General features: G+C 61.7%; 2 protein-coding genes across 2 annotated transcripts; one reads left to right on the top strand and one right to left on the bottom strand.

Annotated features, from left to right (window-relative positions):
* Nucleotides 1-500: 500 nt before the first annotated feature.
* Nucleotides 501-13,328, bottom strand: SEZ6 (seizure related 6 homolog). The gene is given in 19 exon segments (XM_048967025.1): nucleotides 501-1,332; nucleotides 1,855-1,957; nucleotides 2,034-2,154; nucleotides 2,256-2,294; nucleotides 2,380-2,577; nucleotides 2,656-2,847; nucleotides 2,930-3,014; nucleotides 3,016-3,125; nucleotides 3,193-3,389; nucleotides 3,470-3,608; nucleotides 3,855-4,049; nucleotides 4,130-4,296; nucleotides 4,699-4,867; nucleotides 4,933-4,969; nucleotides 4,971-5,119; nucleotides 5,397-5,589; nucleotides 6,178-6,311; nucleotides 6,381-6,929; nucleotides 13,163-13,328. Coding segments are annotated over 19 exon segments (2,877 nt in total). The 5' UTR covers nucleotides 13,233-13,328; the 3' UTR covers nucleotides 501-1,302.
* Nucleotides 13,329-15,561: 2,233 nt separating this feature from the next.
* On the top strand, nucleotides 15,562-19,052 carry PIPOX (pipecolic acid and sarcosine oxidase). Its single transcript, XM_048966691.1, has 8 exons — nucleotides 15,562-15,726; nucleotides 16,281-16,429; nucleotides 17,194-17,395; nucleotides 17,477-17,659; nucleotides 17,722-17,868; nucleotides 17,939-18,097; nucleotides 18,180-18,255; nucleotides 18,323-19,052. Exons 1-8 carry the CDS (start codon nucleotides 15,589-15,591, stop codon nucleotides 18,451-18,453), a joined length of 1,185 nt encoding a protein of 394 aa, XP_048822648.1. The 5' UTR covers nucleotides 15,562-15,588; the 3' UTR covers nucleotides 18,454-19,052.
* Nucleotides 19,053-19,148: the final 96 nt, after the last annotated feature.

Here is a 19,148-nt window from a genome sequence, read left to right as displayed (position 1 = left end):
TCAGGGCCCCTCCGTCGCCGCCGCCGCCGCCGCGCCGCCCGCGCACGCGCAGACCGCGCCCCGCCGCCCGCCCGACACTGCGCACGCGCGGTCGCCCCTCCCCCGCTCTCTGCTCAGGCGGCGCGCGCGCCTGGGCACCGCGCTTGCGCCCGTTTTTGGCTCCGCCTCCCGCGCCCGGCTCGCCCCGCGATCCCCTCGCGCGTGCGCATCGAGCGCGTGGCGACCGTCACGTTCCGGGGTGGGGTGAGAGAGAGCGCGGCGTGGTGACGTCATGACGCACGGCGGGGCGGAGCGCATGGCGCGCCGGCAGAGGGCGCGCTGCGTTTGGCGCGCCGGGGCGGACTTCCCAGCTCCGGGCCCCGTCGCCCCTTAAAGCTACAGTGCACCCCGAAAGCGGGGAGGGAGGGGGTGTACCCCGAGTGCGGGGGGTCATCTCTACCGCATATCCCCGGGAACCCCGGTGTCAATCACCCGCACCCCTCACTCATCAACGTGCCACGTTTTCTTCTAAAACACCATTTTGTTTTTAATTAATGAAACAACCAAAAGATGGGCGAAGGGGCAGGGGCTCCTCTCCAAAACAGGGTACGCGCGGCTGGGAAACGGGACCGTATATTACATCGGCCTTGGACAGAACTCCCAGCCCCGGGCCTGACCTGGTCCGGGGGCGGGGGGTGGGGACACAGCCGAGCTCAGTGCCCCACCTGCCCACCCCGTCACCGCGGGGCTGGGGGTCCGGATTCGGCCCTCGTGGGATGCTGGGACGTGCAGGGCCGGGGCGCACCTCGGGGAGGGGGAAGCGAGCAGGTGCTGGGGGGGGCAGCGGGGAGACGCGGCATGCTTGGGGTTTCGGGGGTGGCTCTGGGAGACGTCGGGGTGCTAGGAGTGGGTGAAGGGTGAGGGCACCCCGAGGTTTCCTTAGCCCCCCCCTCCAGGGCACCCCGATTGCCCCCCATCCCGCGACCTGGCCCTTGTCCCCAGCATCGTCAGGCTGCAGCCCCGGGGGCTCCTCACTGCGCCTGCACCATCCAGGGCTCGCTCCTCCATCGCTGGGGCCGGGGGGGATGGAACTGCTGCTCCGGGGAGGAGGGTCAGGATGTGGCCCTGCTGGTTCAGCGTCCCGTGCCCACCCAGAGCAGGGATCAGGGGCAGTGGGGCTGGGGGAGACCCCACGGGGGTCCGGGCGGGTTGGGGTGTGTGTGGGGTGGCTCCCGCTTGAGTCTCCTTGCGAGAGGTGAGCCTGGCACCGTGGCGAGGGCCGGCAGGCGTGAGCATCCTGGGAGGGGTCTGCTGCACCCTCGCCTAGATGGACACCTCATATTCCCTCGTTTCCTGCAAAGAAAACAGACTGCGAGGGGTTGGACACTCACTGGTGCTGTGCTTTGCCTCCCCCCCTCCATCCTTGGGGACCCAGGGGGCACATCCCATGGACAGCCACAGGGTTCAACATCCCATCCCATACGTGCCCCCAGGTGAACGACCCATCCCATGCGTGGTCATCAGATGGAGGTCCCATGTAGCCTCTGGGAATCACATTCCTTCTCTGCATGGTCTGTGTGATCTATGTCCTATCCCCTGGATGGCCTCAGGGATGCACATCCCATACATGCTCCCTGAGATGTATGTCCTGTCCCGTATATGCATAGGCTCTTGGATGAATGTCCCACCCACTGTACAGCCCGTGGCACACATAGCCCATTGGATGCATGACGCTTGGTGTGCACATCCCACCCCACATGTGGTCCCCATGGTGTACATCCCATCCTTTCCACAGTCCTGGGGTGCACATCACATTTTACCCCTGGTCCCCAGGGCGCACACCCCTGCTGGTAGGGCGTGGGGGCCAGTGCTTACTCCTGTCTCATAGGTGGGGTTGTCAAAAGCCGACTCCACGGTGATGTGATCATAGGGGTGGGATCCGGAAAGGGGCAGCTGTAGGGCTGGCTTCCCCTGCAGCCTATAGGAGGAAATGGAGATGGAGTTGGGCAGGTGGCAGTGGGGCTGGGGATCCAAGGGGAGCAGCAGGCACTCACTTGGAGAAGTAAAGGTAAACGCCTCCGATGAGCAGGGCCACTACCAGCACGGGCAGGAAGATGGCGATGGCCACATTGGTGCCCTCCAGTGCTGTCCCCGAGGGCACAGCTTTGGCCACGGCTGCGTGGGAGAATGGGGGTTCAATGAGGGCACCCAGTGCTTGCTTCACCTTGTGTGCCCGTTGCACCCCAGCACCCAAGGGTGCCCCGAAGCTCCCTTACCATCCAGGTTGCGATTGCTGTAAAACTCATCGTAGGAGGCTAAAATGGGCAGAAACAACCCAACATCAGTGGGAAGCAAGGGGGGAAAACGGAGTCATATAGAAGGGCGGAGGGTTTTGCTTACCCGCCTTGCAGATGGGAGGTGAGCCACTCCAGTGTGAGGGATGCCCGGGCAGGCAGCGCAGATTGCCCTCACCCAGCAGCGCCCGCCCAGCAGTGCAGGAGAAGCGCAGAGTGCTGCCTGCCGGGTACAGCCGCCGCTCGGGGCTCTGCCGCCCGCCCGCGGGCACACCGGGGTTGTGGCATGGCTCGTATGCCTCCGCTGTGGGCAATGGCATTGTGTCAGCACCCACTGGGTGCCGCCAGCCACGGAGGTGTGCACTCGGGATGCCCGACTCACGGATGCATTTGGGCAGGCGGTCGCTCCACTTGGGTCCCCCCGACGCGCGGTCGTGGCAGGTGAGCAGCCCGGCGCCTGCCAGCACGTAGCCCTTATCGCAGACGAAGCGCACGGTGGACCCCACTGGGAATTTGGGGCTGGAGACCACCCTGCGGCTGTGCTCGGCGTCCCCAGGGTCCCGGCAGGTGGTGACTGTGGGTTGTAGGGACAGGCGGTGACAGTGAGGGTGGGATGGGGTGGCAGGAGGGAACGTGGGATGTGTCACCCTGCTCACCCCGCTCGCAGGATGGCAGGTCGCCGCTCCACGTCAGGTCCCAGTGGCACATGAGCAGGTCGGCACCGGCCAGCTCGAAGCCGGGGGTAGCAGTGGAAGGTGACGACGGTGCCGTGCAGCAGCTCAGGCTGCGAGGCGGTCTTCCAGCCATTGGCGATGTCAGGCAGCTCAGGGCACGTGTCATTGCGGGGCACCTCTGTGGGGACAGCAGGGGGTGAGCAGACCATGGGAATGACAGCACCCATCCCCACCGTGGGGCTCACCGGAGAAGTGGATGACAAAGCCCTGCCGATAGGCAAAGACACCGGAGCCGGGGTCAGATTGGAACTGGATGGTGACATCGGCGCTGGAGGCAAAGAGCTTGAAGCGGCCGCGGGCACCCGTGTACTGACCCAGGATGCGTGCTGTCAGGTCATCCCCGTCATAGAAGGTGAGGATGTCCCCTGCACCCAGCCGCAGCCTGCAGCATGTGGAGAACAAGGGTGGGGAATAAAAGGGTGTCCCCCCACGGTGGCCCATGTCCCACAGACCCACACTCACACACGGATGTCCAGCATGACACGCTTGTCCTCCTCCACGTGCAGCCCCCAGATGCAGTCCTGGCCTTTGCCGTATGCCTCCGGCCAGTTGGGCGACAGCACCACGCCGGCCGTGTCCATCAGCTCCCCACTGCACACCGCTGCAGGCACACACCATAGCACCCACCATGGCGAGCCACCACCATGGCACCCACCATAGCATCCTGGATCCAGTATCCCCCACGACCCCCTTGGCACCCCAGATCTAGTACCCACCACCGCCTCTGGATCCCACGGTGGTCCTACCCCCATGCAACGTGGCATGCTGGCTCCACCAGCCATGGTGCCCAACCCCAGCTCCAGTCCCTCAGCTCCACCACCCACATCCCCCCACCTCCGGTGCCCACCGCGGCATGCCGGCTCCGTCTCGTTCCACTGTGGGTCACTGGGGTCAACGCACTCGATGATGGTGGAGCCTTGCTCCAGCGTGTAGCCAGGGTGACAGCTGAACTCCACCGTGGTGCCCACAGGGTACCGTGGGTCGCTGGTTGTGAAGTTCCCATACTTGACGTAAGGCTCATAGCAGTGCCCCTGCTCGAAGGCTGTGGGCACAAGTGCTGAGGTCTGTGGGGGCCAAAGGTACATGGCAATGCCGGGTGTCCCCAGTGCCCATGCCTCGTACCCTCATAGCGCAGTGCCATGCCTGCAGCAGCCCCGCTGCTGTCAGTGGTGAGCTCCACAAAGAAGTGGCGTCCAGTGCTGAGCAGCCCTTCAATGGGCAGATACTCCACCTCATAGGAGTCATAGACCGGAGGTGCCTCCACGTTGTTCCCGTTGCGGATGATGAGCCTGCCCAGATGCAGCAGGCTCAGGATTCTGCCATGGCCAACAGCAACGAACCTTGTGCATGGCCAATGACACTCATCCTGAGGCATGGCCATAGTGCCCATCCTCATTTATGGCAAGCGACACTTTTGGACATGGCCAACTGTGCCCACCATCGGGCCTGGTCAGTGGCATCCATGCTTCAGCACTGCCAACCACACAGTGGTCTCAGCCATGGCCAACAGCACCCATCCTTGGGCATGGCTAATGGTCCCCCTCCCCAGGCAAAGACAAGAGAACCCATTCTTGAGTGTGGCCAACAGCACCCACCCTTGAACACGGCTAACACATTCCATCCCCATACATGGTGCAGAGCTGTCCCAGGGTGCCCCCGCTCTCCTATTCCCATGCTGCGTTGACCCAAACCTGTCATCATCCTCTGCCAGTGAGACCTTCTCGAAGTGGAGGTGCAGGCGGTGTCCAGTGGGAGCCTCCAGCAGCCAGTGGCAGGTCAAGTTGTTGCTGTAGTTCCCAGGGAAGCCCGGGGAGATGACACGTCCCACGGTGGCATTACGGATGGCCCCACCGCACGCCGCTGCGGGACAGGGATTGTCAGCGGGTGCCCAGGTGACACCGGCCATGTCCCCACGCAGAGCTCACCCATGCACTGAGGTTCGCGGGCGCTCCAGAAGGGCCGGGGTGGCATTGCGGCAGGTGAGCAGGTGGGCACCCTGCAGCTGGTAGCCTGTGGTGCAGCGGAACCGGGCGTCCCCACCGGGGTGCAGGCTGCTGACCGAGACGTCACCGAAGGCGGGCCGTGCCGGGAAGGGGCAGCTCAACAGGTAGGCTGAGGATGAGTGGAAATGTCACAGAGCCAGACAGACCCATCTGTAATACCCCGTTGAGGGGTCCCGCGCCCTAAATCCCAGCCCCTGCATGTTGTTGATGTTGGGGATGCTCAGTGAGACAAGCATTGCTCACACTGATCCACACTGCTGGTTGATGCCCACTTACCTTGGCATCTCTATGCTGCAAAATGGTGTCATGCGGGAAGGGCACACCGTGGGGACAGGGGACCCCAAAGGGATGGGACCATCCCAGCTGGTGGCAGCAGCTCCCCGTACCTTGGTACTGGAAGCGGTAGGATCCGGGGCTGGTGGGTCGGGGGCTCTGGAAGCGCAGGGTGAGCATGTTGGCAGGGCTGCGGATGACCTGGCCCCGTAGCAGGAAGGACTCGTTGGCCAACACCGCCGGCTCCAGGCCCCCTGTGCTCTCCACCGTCAGCGTCTCCCCGTCTGCCAGGCTGATGTTCTGCACCTTTGGGGACGGTGAGGTGTCACCACGCTGCAGGATTTCCCGCAGTCGATAGCGCGCTGGAGCTTGTCGGCGCGAGGCAGTGCCTTTCAAACACGCTTAGCATGGCCATAAATCTCTCCGTGGCATGGAGAGCAGCACAGCCCCGCGGCACGGCTGGGCCCATGGCAGCCTGGCGCGTGCTCCAGCGCTCCGGAGCAATTTGCTGTTAATGATGTTAATTAAGCAGTGCTGTGCGGTGATGAACGGCGGCACCAATGAGTGCTGCTCTGTGAGCTGGGGCTGAGCACGGAGCAAGCAGCAGCCTTGTGCCAATGCATTCTGCTCAGCTGTTGGTGATACCAGATTGGGTGAATGCTGTCGTTAATTAAATCCTATATTGCTGCTTCATCAGCAGGTGCCAATCACAGCAGCCAGAGGCCGATGGGTGGTGTATCCAATTCATGCATCCACATCTCTTCTCCATAATCCAAGGGTGAGAGGTGCCATAAGCTGGCTCACATTGGCTCATGGCACAAAGGTGAAGACAAGGAGAGGCACAGGACCCAAAGCTATGCATGTGGGACTCGTGCCCGCCCCCCAACATCTCACCTTGATCTCCACACCGTAGCCAGGGTAGACGGAGATGGTGTAGGTGCAGTCCATGCTGCTGTCATACGGGGCACTGGCTGGCTCTGGGGACACCAGCCAGCCCTCGGGACCCGCCAGCGTCCGGTTGCATGGTGCTGGTGACAAGGAGACCCCCGTGTTAGCCCCACATATACCTGAACCCCCATCTCCCTCCCCGTGCTCACCTGGTCCCTGCAGCGTGGTGACGGTGGTGGTGGTGATGGTGGAGGTAGTGGTGGTCCCCTCCTCATCCCCGGAGACCCCAGTGACCCCCAAGGTTGGCACCCGGCTGGGGGCTGCAGAGCTTGATCCTGACCCCCCAGTAGGGGGCTGTGAAGGGTCAGTACCTGGCGCGACCCCCCAGGGCTCCCCCCATGGCCCCGAGCGCCCAGCTGGTGTGGTCAGTGGGGCGGTGGGGAAGGCAACCCTGGGCAAAGCAGGGGCACGTGGTAGGATCTGGGGGGCTGGGGGTCCAGGGTCCGGCCTCAAGGCGTCGTCAGGCAGCACAGGGCCAGGCAGGCCGGGTGGGAAGGGCGCCTGGGCCAGGTAGTCCTTCTTCAGGAAGGCCTCGTGCAGCAGGTCCTCCAGCAGCGGGTGGTGGTTGAGCAGCTTCAGGGTGGGTGCTGTGCTGACAAAGTGCGCCTCGGCCTCGCGCTCAGCTGGTGTGGGGAGGGCTGTGGGGTCTCCTTCAGCCTCGGCGCTCTCACCTGTCTTCCTCTCCAGCCCATTGAAGCCTGGGAAGGGAGAGAGTTGGGTGTAATGAGGAGCAGTGCTGCACCCTCGTGCATCAGTGTTGCACTGTAGAGCGATGCTTCATTGTCATCCAATGCTGCATCACACACTGATGCTCCATCATGAACCATTTCATCACGGACCAGTGCTGGACCCCAGGTTGATGCTGCACTGGGCACTGGCACTGGACTGGGGATCCTGGTGCTGTGCCACAGACCTCTGCTATACCATGGGCTGTGCTTCATCGTGGATTGATGCAAAACCACAAACACATGCAACACCATGGACTCATGCTTCACCCTGTAGCAATTCTTCATGGCCCAATGCTGCACCATGCATTGATGCAACACTAAGGACCCGTGCTGCACCACTGGCTGATGCTTCATCATGGACCAATTCTTCATCACAGATCGAAGCTGCTCCGGGCACTGGGGCCCAGCATTTCACCATGGGGCTATGTGCTACCCTGAGCATTATCACATCCCTGAGGGTCGATGGTGCACACAGGGCTGGTGCTGCACCACCCAGGGCAGCCGTGTCGCCGGGTCCCACTGGCCATGGTGCCAGGAGAGGAGCCGTGCCGTGCCGTGCCATGGAGAGTAGAGCTGCAGTGGAGAGCTGTCAATAAAGCTGATTGCTTTATTGAGGACACGTTCCTGGGTAAACAGGGACAGAGCATGGACGGCAAACAGGCGCATCGACCACATGCAGCGGGGCTCCGCCGCACCTCAGCGCAGCACACCCCTCACCAGAGAAGCCCGGGCAATTAAGCATGGCTAATTAACTCACATCTGCACCAGAGCTCACATTAAGGTGTACCCACTCCTCCCGTGACACGCAGCATCCTGACGCCTTGCCCAACGTCTCGCCATGCGGTGCCGCGCACCGGCACTGATGACACGATACTGCCAATTACCGGGTAATTACACCGAGCCGTAGCAGGGCAGGCCCCGCGAAGATTAATTACTCTGTGACTGCCACTTTTAAGGGACTATTAAGAGACATTATCCCTGGAGAGTGGTGTGCGAGGAGCCACCAGGTGCAGCCATCATCCTGTCCCCCGTGCCACCAGTCACCCCTCTGCACGCACACCGGCTCCAAAAGGGTAACCTGCCCCCCGGCACCACCAGAATTATTTCCTAATAGGATCCATTTATTAGAACATAAAAGTTAATGAGTTTATACTGAAGGGCGCCAAAATCTCTTTCAGGCTTTAATGGCAGATTAGAGCTCCAGGCCTCATCCTATGCTGCATGAGAGCCACCGCAGACACCCCACGCAGTGAGCGGAGACACTGGGGTCCATCACACCCCCATGGTACCACGGGATGCCCCAGGTACTACAGGATGCTCTGGGTACCCTGAGAATCTCAGGACTTGGGGTTTTGCTGACCCCTGGAGCACTCGGGGTTCTCGGGCCAAGTCAGCTTGTGCCCAGATGTTACCAACCATGCCTCTCAAGATTACAGCCTCCACGTCCGCGGATGTCTCTAAGCTGCTTATCTCCACCATGGCTGTGTCCCTCCCGGGTCCCTGAGCTGGCCAAGGGGCTGGTGACAGGGCACCCTGCTACCCAGGGGGCTGGCACTCAGGGAAGGGGGAAACGGGGCTGCTACACCCCGTGCTGTGCCTCCAGGGCCTGTTGACATGCAGGGCACGTGGCCGCGGCCGGGCCGGGGTCCTAATCCTTCACATCAGCTTTGCAGGAGTCTATTAACGGCAGCCACGAGCTGGAGAGATGCTGGAGACTAATCCGTCTGCGGCCCCCCCAGCAGAAATCAATCGCGGCTGGTGTCGCAAATAAATAAATAAGCAGCCACGCAGCCGCCTGGGGAGCGCGGATCGATGCGGGCGGCGAATAAAGCAATAACACAGCACCCAGCAAAGCAGCTGCGATGGAGCGAGCCGCCTGGCTGCCCCAGGTGTTGTCTTGTTCTGTGCCTCAGTTTCCCCATTCTGAAGACGGTGGAGTTGTTGTGGGCAGCCAGGACCAAGGGCAAGGGGCCACGGAAGGATTGTTTTCCAATTTAAAATCCAATCTGGCTTTGCCCCTGCGGCCGGGGCTGGCTGCTGCGATGAATGAGCTGTCAGGCAGCCGGCGCCATGCTCAGCGCCCTGTGGTCCCCAGCCACAATCCCATGGTCCCCTGTCATCATCCCATGGTCTCCAGTCATCCTGATGGGCACGATCATCGCCACCGGGCTGGGCAGAGACGTGCTGAGCTGCTGGCAGCTCCCACCTCCATCGCCTGCCTCAGTGTCCCCAGGGATGTGGACACGGTCTGGGGACAGGGACACTCTTGGTGAGAGCATGGGGGCACAGACAGGCAGGGAACAGGGCTGGCACAAGGACGAATGCAGGCAGAACGCAGATGGGTACCAAAGGAGCGTGTGCAGCAGGTGGGTGGGCGCAGGCAACACCACCCTGGTGGCCCACCACTGTTATCCCATCTCTGGAGAGGTGACAGACAGGGACAGGAGGGGACCCACAACGTGCTGCCCCAGAGACATCGCCGCCAAATGCATCCAGCAGCCCCAGCAGCTCGTGGCGTTAATATTCATGGCGGTACTCGCAGGGAAGCGTTTGACCTTGTATGTTTTGCCATTCTCCTTGAATGGAACAGTCATTTACCCGCTGACACGTGTCACATGTTGCCACAGTCAGTTCCCCGGAGCACCGTGGCCGGCTGACATCCCAACACACCACCGGCATGCGCCGGGATGCACCGAGCGAGGAGTCTGGGGGCAGCGGGGCATGGCACAGCCCCCTCCTCCCTTAGCGACCCCAAATTGCAGCCACCGATGGGTGGGGGCCATGGGGAGCCGTGCACCTCACATCTTGGGGCCCCCATGCTGCTCGCACTCCCCACGCCCCTGCCCCATGTAATCCCTCTTCCCCGCTCTCCCTGCGGAGCTAATGCATTTGTACAGCAATTTCCATGAGCAGCGGCGATGATAAATTGCATGTCTGCTGCTATTTCGGACCTGATCGCTGTCGCCGTGCGCGCTGCCGGAGCCAGCCAGCCTTGCAGTGGTGCTGCCCCCCCTTCCCCACGCTCCCAGCACCCCAAAAAGGCCCCGCAGCCACATGCGGAGATCCCTGCAGCAGCCCCCAGTGCCACCCGGGGGGGCTGTCACCATCCTGTTGGGTGATCAGGGCTGCAAGAAATAGCACCAGGGTTTTGTATGGGCGATGGTTTGCTCAGGGAGCAGATTCCCCCCCCCCTTCCCCCACTCCAGCTCCCCTTCTGCTGCCAGCAACAAGAATTGCAATCTGGTTGAGCAGAGCGCGAGCGCTGCTGGCTGGGCTCTGTGTTCAGCTGCTTAGCCGAGACAGCCTACCCTCAGCCCAACCCCAACCCACAGCCCAACCCCAATCCTACAGGCACTGAGCCACTGGGCCACCAAACACACCCCGAGGTCTCCCATGCAACCTCACCCCCAAAAACACCCTTGCCCTCCCCCCAAAAAAACCCCACCCCACATGCCACCCAGAGCCACTATGTTTGTGTAGGGCCTACACTAATAGGACATCCACCCGGAGCTGATGCTATGGCCACCCCCAGGGGACCCCGGTGGGGACCAGCCATTGCCCACCCAACCGGCACAGCTCCCACCTGCCATGAGCAGATCTGGCATTTTGAGCACCTCTCTCCATTTTCACAGGGTCACAGCGGCGCTCTCGCGGCTGATTAATATTTGATCCCTTCAGCACAGCTCGTTACTGCATTTAAATTATATCTGTAATAACCCCCACCGGCACGGCGAGCGCGTGGGCTGCCTTCTGCGGGCTGCAGGCTGGACGTGTCCTCAACGCCAGCCAATGGGACCTCGTGGCACGTCCCATTGGGGGCCATGGCAGCAGGGAGTGGGGCCACCCCGTGTCCCTGGGGATGCTCTGTGATGGTGACACGGAACGGTGTCACTGCCCCATCTCCTGCAGCAGCCGGAGGAAGGGAGGCTGCTGCCTGTTACTGGAGAGAATCCATTACCTCCCTGGTTATAGGCAGCTTTCAAAGGCAATCTTTCAATTGTGCGCATTTAAAGAATTGATTGGAAGCTAAATTATCCTCTCCTGCCGGATCCACTGGAGACACAACTGCATCCGCCTCCCAGGGCGACCATGTGCGGGGTTCCAGCCCACCCTGCAGCCCCACACCGACCCACGGGGTCCTACAGCACCACAGGGGAGTCCCTCTGCTCCGTACCCAACCCCACTGCCCTTGCCGTGCCCTTGGTGACACCTTGGTTCCCACAGCAGAGCCCCAGAACGATTCCATCCCAACGCCAGCAGCCTGGGGCATGGCCTGTGGCCATGAGTTTTCTGAGTGAGTGGGGACGGCCCCACGGGGCACCCCTGCCCTGCTTAAGAGCATTATCCAGATAATCCTGGCCTGGCAGCACGGCGGTGACGAACTCCTCTGAGGCACGCAGGGGATGGGCACGTGCTCAGTTAATTACTAAAGCAGATGCTTGCTTGCTTGCTTGTTTCCCTGGCCCCCTCCTTGAATGCAGAGCCCCAACTGCAGACCTGGTGGTCCCCAATGGGCACAGCACATCCTGCTGAGCGCGGATGGGGCAGTGGAGCTCATGGGGCAGTACCAGGAGCTGTGCCTCCAGCCATGCCATCTCCCTTTGCTCCTAAGACCTCAGACTGCAAGGAGCCATGCCCTGGAATTGCATTCCCTTGCTGCAGCGGCACCACAGAGTTGCACCAGGGGGTCAGAAAATGGGGAGCAGAGCTTCACCAGAAGCCACAGGTCACAACAAGGCAAGGGCTGGTGACAACACTGCCATTGCTCTGGAGTATCTCCAGTCCCCTGGCCTGGATCAGGAACCTAAGAGCACCATCCCCACATCACAGTGCCCTGTCCCCAACACAACACAACCCCATCATCGAGTCAAGGCCACACTGAGTGAGGAGGTGCTGCACTGAGGTTGGTGCCGGGCTGGGGCCGCACCTGGTGGGGATTTGGGATGGAGGCTGAGCCCCCTGCATAGCTCCTGGCCCTGGTACCATGCATGAGGTGGGCACAACCCAGCCCCAGGAAGAGCTCAACACCTCTGGCATCCCTACCTCTAACACTCTAGGAAATACACATGCAGAGTTTAATTAACTTTATTGATATTCAGAAATTAGGGGACTGACTAGAGGTAATTGCTCATTAGAAATCATTAAACTGACACGGCAAGCAGCAGCCTCCCTCCGGGGAATCCCGCCCTGCCCAAAGCCCTGCTCCCAGAACAGATCCATCCCGAAGGAACCCAGGGATCTGGGGACACTGCCCCCCCACCAGACCTACTGCCCCACAGCGGGGTGTGCCGCAGCACTGCCCCACTTTTTGCCACGTGAGGGGGGGTATGGGAGACGCTTTAAGGAAGACGGCGTTGCCATCAGCTCTGGTGGAAGAGTGAGCCGGGAATAGCAGTGGGCACAGGGCCACGGCGTCCTTTCCATCTCAGCTCGGCAGCCAGATGGGGAGTTTATGTAACTCCCCGCACGGCTGCTCCCTGCAGCTCGGCTCAGCCTGCATCCCATCACCCCGCTTCCCAGCAGGGACGGACCCCCGCATGCTCCCCACCCATCACACCGCACGACCACGGCAAACCCAAGCCCTCCAAGCCGGGTCACCACTGCTGCTTTTTGGGGACAAGGCATCGAGGCTTCCCATAACACACACGGCGTTGAGTCAAGAGGATGCGGGTGTTGGCTGCCCTCCTTGGGAAGAGCCAACGCTCGCCCTTCCCTACATCACTCCAAAATCAGAGGCTTCAGCACAAGCAGCGCAAAGCCCTACACACAAACACCCCCAACCCCACTGCGGGGTCTACATGGAGAGAGTGGATCCCAGTGGGGTGCAGCCTGAAGGGGTTTGGGGGTTCAGACGTCGAGCGGTGCCCCCGGTAGGGCCCCCCCCATCCCGGTAACACTGCGGGGGAAGCTCTCAGCAGAGCTCACTGGGGGCGGCGTTGCGCCAACGGGGCTGCAAAGCTCTGCGCGCCCCCGCGCCACCGGGGAACGGGCGTGGGAAGGGGGGGGGAGGAGGAATTACTGCTGCCCGGTGCGGGGGGGCAGAAAGGGGATTTTGAGGCGGGGGGACAACGGCGGGTGGGTGAGCGCAAGTTGGCAAAGTTTGGCGGAGAAAGGGTGGCGGGGGGAAGGCGAAAGGAGGAGGGGGGGTCCCCGGGTTGGGGTGTAGAGGTGTGGGTGTCGGGGGGGGGGGGGGTCTCGCTTACCGTGCGCGGGGGCGCGGAGCAGCGCGGCGAGCAGCGGCAGCAGCAGGGCGGGAGGCGGCGCGGAGCCCATGGCCGGCGGCGTTCAGCACCACGGACAGCTCCGCGCTGCGGGCACGGCCGCGCCGTAACGCTCCGAGTGCGGCGCCCGCCAATCCCGGGGCCGCGAGGCGGCGGCGGGGGGGGGGAGAAAGGGGGGCTCCTCCCTGCCCACCCCCACCCCCTCCTCCGCTCCCACCCCTCCTCCCCGCCCGCCGTAACGCTCCGAGTGCTGCGCGCGCAAATCCTGCCGGCTGGCGAACGGGGGGCTCCTCCCTGCACTTCTCCCCCCCCCCCCCCCCCAGCCCTGCCCAGCGCCGTAATGCTGCGAGTGCGGCGCGTGAAAATCTTGAGGTGAAGGACTGGGGAGGGGACGCAACCCATACAGCCCTCTCCAAAATCCCAGTGACCCCCGTGGGTGGAAGCCTGAAAGGTATCCCCCCAGCTGCCCTTCACCATCACTAAGTAGCCCCAGTTAAGGCTGGGCTCGTCATAGCAAGCAAAGGAACCTGGCTCAGGGCACAGCCCCCATCCCATCCATTCCTTATGAGCAGCAGTCACATCCTGCACCCCCACATCCCTCCCCAGAATGTCAACAACCCCAGTGTCTGTGGATCTCCAGGGTAGAAGCCTCAATGAAGCCCCTTCCCCCTGCTGCCCATCCCTTAATAGCCTCAATTAGGGCTGGGCTCATCGTGCTTAAGCAGAGCACCTGGTTCAGGAGCAGCTCACTCATTCCCCTACCCTGCTCATCCATTCCCCGTGGGCAGGATCTCATCCCGCACCCCATTCCCATCGTTGCCCAGAGGGACTCATCCCTGCTGCAGGCAGATGGCGTTGGCACCAACAAGGAGCTGCCGGGCAGCTCTTGCGTGCATTCAAAAATAATAAAGCTCAGCCTCATTGTCTCATCGCCCCCTCCTGCATGGCAGCCCAGATGGCTGCGCCTCAGCGTGCTGAGATGGGCAGGGGGCAAACACAACCCTTGGGCCATCATGGGGAGCTGATTGTGTGCACTGCATCCAGGAGAAAAACGCCCCTTCCATAGGGATCAGCAGCCGAGGGGCAGCACGGGGCGGGGGGGTCCCTCTGTGGCCCCTCTTGTCCCGCTGCAATGCGGGTGGGAGCGATGAGCTTCCAGAGCTAAACCCAAAACTTTGATCCGCCGGTAGCTGCATAAATGTTTAATGCACCGCAGCCCCGCTCGGGCTCGGGAGATGTGCGTTTTGAGGCCAAACCGATGTTTCTAATATTATGATATTCAAATAATTTTAATCTCCCCGACGCTTCCCCAGGCACGCACCTGGACTGCTAACGAAGGGCCGCCTTCGGCGCCATTGGTTTTGAGACAAAGCAAACCAGCGTGTAGGGCCATGAAGGCCAACGAGGGCGAGTGCAGGTGGAAGGATCCCAGCACCCTACAGCTCCGTGGGCATCTCCACACTGCTCCTATTGGGGCACGCAGTCATTTGAGCACGGATGACCCAGCAGGAAGCACTCAGCCTTTGGGAAACGCCAGCATACAGCCAAGCACGCAATGGGTGCCTGCCTTTTGGGGTCATCCGTGCCACGACAGCGATAATCAGAGCCCGTCCCTGCGCTGCCCTGGGGGTGACCATCAGCACTGCGGGGGGTGGCCGTGCCGTGTGTCCCCAGGGGTGTCCTCAGATGTCCCCATGCCACCCCAGAGCTGCGTCGGGGCTTTCCCGAAGCGCCATCCCATTAACGCGCCGTTCGTGGGAGAAGAGCTCAATTTTTCCCATTTAACATTTCATGGATAATTAATTATTCTTCATCTTCCCGGCGCAGAGCAGAAGCAGGTACTGCTGTTCAAAGGCTGGGCGCCGGCGGAAAAGCCAGCCGAAACCCCAGGAAATCAGAGCATTTATTCCTGGCATCAAAGCGAGGGCGGCGCACCGCGGTAATGGGGCCGCGCTGCGGTAATGGGGCCGTGCAGCCCCAGGCGCAGTGAGCACCGGGCGAGGGCTCCCACCTCACGTCTCCGTAAAGAATGGCATTCAGCGCTTCCTAATCGTGACGATTAGTCGGTAAATAATGCCTTACACATCCTTCTATTCTAAATGAATTCCCCTCGTTAGCGGGCGCGCTGCACAGGGCGCCCATAGAAACCCGACAGCAACACCCGTTCCCAAATCCCACCCCAAATCCACATGCTTCCCCAGTCTCCCATCCCACGGGGCGGTGTGGGCACCCAGCCCTCAATCACCGCTATCTCCCAACAGGGAGAAAAAAAAAAAAGGAGATGGCAGCCAAACAGTTTATGGGCCGTAAATTACACTGGAGGGAAAAAAAAACCTGTTTCCCTGCGCTCGGAAGGACTCTGCCCTGTCCCTCCCCCTTGGCTCCGCTCCCAGCTGCAGGAGGACAGGATGGGGACAGACATGGCTGCTCCGGGACAGCCCGGCTGCACTTCTTACGATGCCATCGTCATCGGGGCCGGCATCCAGGGCTCCTTTGCTGCGTACCACCTGGCCCAGCGTCGTAGGGACACACTGCTGCTGGAGCAGGTACTGATGTCCCCAGCCTTGCCACCTCCCTGGCCCCAGTGCTGTGCCCCCAGCCCTGATGCAGCAGGACAGGGACCTGGCTGCCCTCTGCCCAGGCATCTGACACTCCATGGTGTTCCAGTGCCAGGACGCTGTGTCCTTTAGTGCCAGGACCCCTGTGTCCCCAGTGCCGGGGTTCAGGTGTACCCAGTGCCAACAGCCCAATGTTCCCAGTGCCAGGACCCCCATGTCCCCATTACCATGATCTTGTTATTGTCAGTGCCAGCATCCCAGTGTCACCAGTGCCCCAGTACCAACGCTCTACTGTCCCCAAAGCCAAAACCCTAGCGTCCCCAGTGCCAACAGTCCAATTTCCCCATTGCCAGTGGTCCAGGTGTCCCCATTTTCAACACCCTACTGTCCCCAATACCAGCACCCCCCTGTCCCCAGTTCCAGAACCCCTACATCCCCAGAGCCAAAATCCTCCTGTCCCCGGTGTCAGGACCCCAAGCCTTGCGGAGCTGGGTGACACCTGGAGGCTGCAGCCACCACCACCATGTTCCCATGCCCCACAGTTCTTCCTGCCCCACTCACGGGGCAGCTCACACGGGCAGAGCCGCATCACACGCAGCGCGTACCCAGAGGAGCATTATGCCCACATGATGCCCCACAGCTTCCGCCTCTGGCAGCAGCTGGAGGACGAGGCAGGCATTCTGCTCTACAGGTGATGGGAATGGGGACCCCACACTGGGCACTGCCCCTTCCCTGGGAATGGGGCTGGGGCTGTGGGCAGGCAGCTGCGGTTATTTATGGGGCTCTTTAAGGGAAGAACCATTAAGGAAATAAGCGTGTAAACGATTCCTGCAGCGGGCTTGGGGCTAACGAGTCATCCATCAACCCCAGCATCGTCCAAGCACTGAGCCTCCGCTTCCCCAACCAAGGGGGTGGCATGAGAGGGGACATGGGAAATGGGATAGGGGATGTGGGATAGGGGATGTGGGATAGGGGATAGGGGATAGGGGACATGGGAAATGGGATAGGGGATGTGGGATAGGGGATAGGGGATGTGGGATAGGGGAAATGGGATAGGGGATGTGGGAAATGGGATAGGGGATGTGGGATATGGGATATGGGATATGGGATATGGGATATGGGATATGGGATATGGGATATGGGATAGGGGATAGGGGATAGGGGATGTGGGATAGGGGATAGGGGATAGGGGATAGGGGATAGGGGATAGGGGATAGGGGATAGGGGATAGGGGATAGGGGATAGGGGGTAGGGGATAGGGGATAAGGGATGTGGGATATGGGATAGGGGATTTGGGACAGGAAGTAGACAATGGGGGACAAGGAACATGGGATTAAGGATACGGGTTGAGGGATGGGACATGGGACAAGAGACACGAGATATGGGACATAGGACATGGGATATGGGACATGGAACAAGGGACATGGGTGCCACTGATGTGGCTGCTGGGTGCAGGCGGACAGGGCTGGTGGTGCTGGGCCCACCAGGTGACCCCGAGCTGGAGGGCTGCCGGCACAGCCTGGGGCCCGATGCCGTCCTCGATGCGGTGACACTGGCGCAGCGTTTCCCTGGGCTCCGTCCCCATCCCGGCGAGGTGGCCCTGTGGGACAGCAGTGGAGGTGTGCTGCTGGCAGACCGAGCGCTGCGGGCGGTGCAGGTGGGTGCCGACGCAGGGACAGGGATGGGGGACACGGAAGGTGTTCCATCCCCATCCCTTCATCCCTTCCTGCCCACACAGGACGCGTTTCGTCGGCGCGGGGGCACAGTGCGTGATGGGGAGAAGGTGCTGCGCATCGATCCTGGAGCAGTGATCACTGTCACCACGGCTGCTGGGCTGTACCGAGCTCCCCGGCTCATCATTGCCGCCGGCGCGTGGACCAACGCCGTGGTGGCACCGCTGGGCCTCCGCCTGCCACTGCAGGTAAGGGCTGGTGGCCGCAGGTGGTGGCACGGCCACGGGCACAGCTGACGTGCAGCCCCCAGCCCCTGCGCATTGACGTGTGCTACTGGAGGGAGAAGGAGCCCGGCAGCGGCGGCGCGGTCACCCCCTGCTTCATGGCCATGGGGCTGCCCTACGCTCCCCATGGGATATATGGGCTGCCGGCCCTCGAGTACCCCGGCCTGGTCAAGGTGAGTGTGGCACAGTGGTGGTGGCGCCGCAGTGTCCCTTCTGTTTGCTCCCACTGAGCGCTGTCCTCAGGTGTGCTACCACCACGGCAGCCCCACTGATCCTGAGGAACGGGACCGGACCCCCCCAGGCTCCCCCCATCCCCACATCGCCCTCCTGAGCAACTTCATCAGCAGTTACCTGCCTGGGTTGGAGCCGCAGCCGGCTGTGCTGGAGAGCTGCCTCTACACGGTGAGACCCAGGTCCCCATTGCACCCACAGTGGGCCCTGGCTGTGCCCCAAACCCCCCTCCCTCACCCTACCTCTCCCCCAGAACACTCCGGATGGAGACTTCATCCTGGACCAGCACCCCAAGTACAGCAATATCATCATCGGGGCCGGCTTCTCGGGTAGGTCCTGGCCCCCCTGGGGTACCTTGGGCATGGCTGTACCCCCAGCCCCCTCTCTTCCCTGCAGGCCATGGATTCAAACTGGCCCCAGTGGTGGGGCAGCTGCTGTGCCAGCTGAGCCTGGGTGAGGAACCATCCCACTGCATGGCTCCATTTGCCATCAGCCGCTTCCCAGGTGTGCTCCGTGCTGCTCTGTAGGTGCAGTGTCACAGCTGTGCTCACACAGCATCACACTGCCCTGTAGTGATCCCTGCATCCCAAAGTACCACCGCCCCCAGCTCCTTGCATCCTGATGTCCTCAAAGCCTGCCAGCCTGGTGCCCTGCATCCCTCCATCACCTAGCACCTCAGCGTCCCTGCAACTGCACCCCCACATCCCAACATCCCCAGTATCCTCGTTCCCTGTGGTTCTGCATCCTGGCATCCTTATACCCTGTTCCCCTACATTCCACCATCCCAGTGCTCTGCTCCGACCCATCCTCACATCCCAACACTCCCGCATCCCTTTATCCTGCTTCCCTGCCCTCCTGCTTCCTCACATCTGTATCCTCCCATCCCAGCACCATCCCTACATCCCGATCCCCTGCATCCTCACATCCTGCCACCCCCACACACGGCTCCCCTGCTTTCCCACCGCTCCACACTGTGTGCCAGCCCAGCTCTGCCAAGCAGCCGCTCCCTGGAAGCACACGAAGGCGCTTTGCCAGCGCCATGGAGCCGGAGCAGCGCGGGGAGGCACACTCGCTTAGGAGTCAAGTTAAATGTTTTAATGTTAAATGTGCCATTTTATTATCATTAGATTGCTCCCACTTAATGAAAGCGCATTAGCGCAGCGTAGCTTTAATGGCGGCGAGCGCCGAGCTCGGCCCATTTGTTTAGAGATGTCAGGGAGAG

Source organism: Lagopus muta, chromosome 20 (assembly GCF_023343835.1).
Source record: "Lagopus muta isolate bLagMut1 chromosome 20, bLagMut1 primary, whole genome shotgun sequence".
Lineage (NCBI taxonomy): Eukaryota > Metazoa > Chordata > Aves > Galliformes > Phasianidae > Lagopus > Lagopus muta.
The sequence above is the reverse complement of the archived record's forward strand: the minus strand, read 5'-3'. Positions and strand labels throughout refer to the sequence as shown.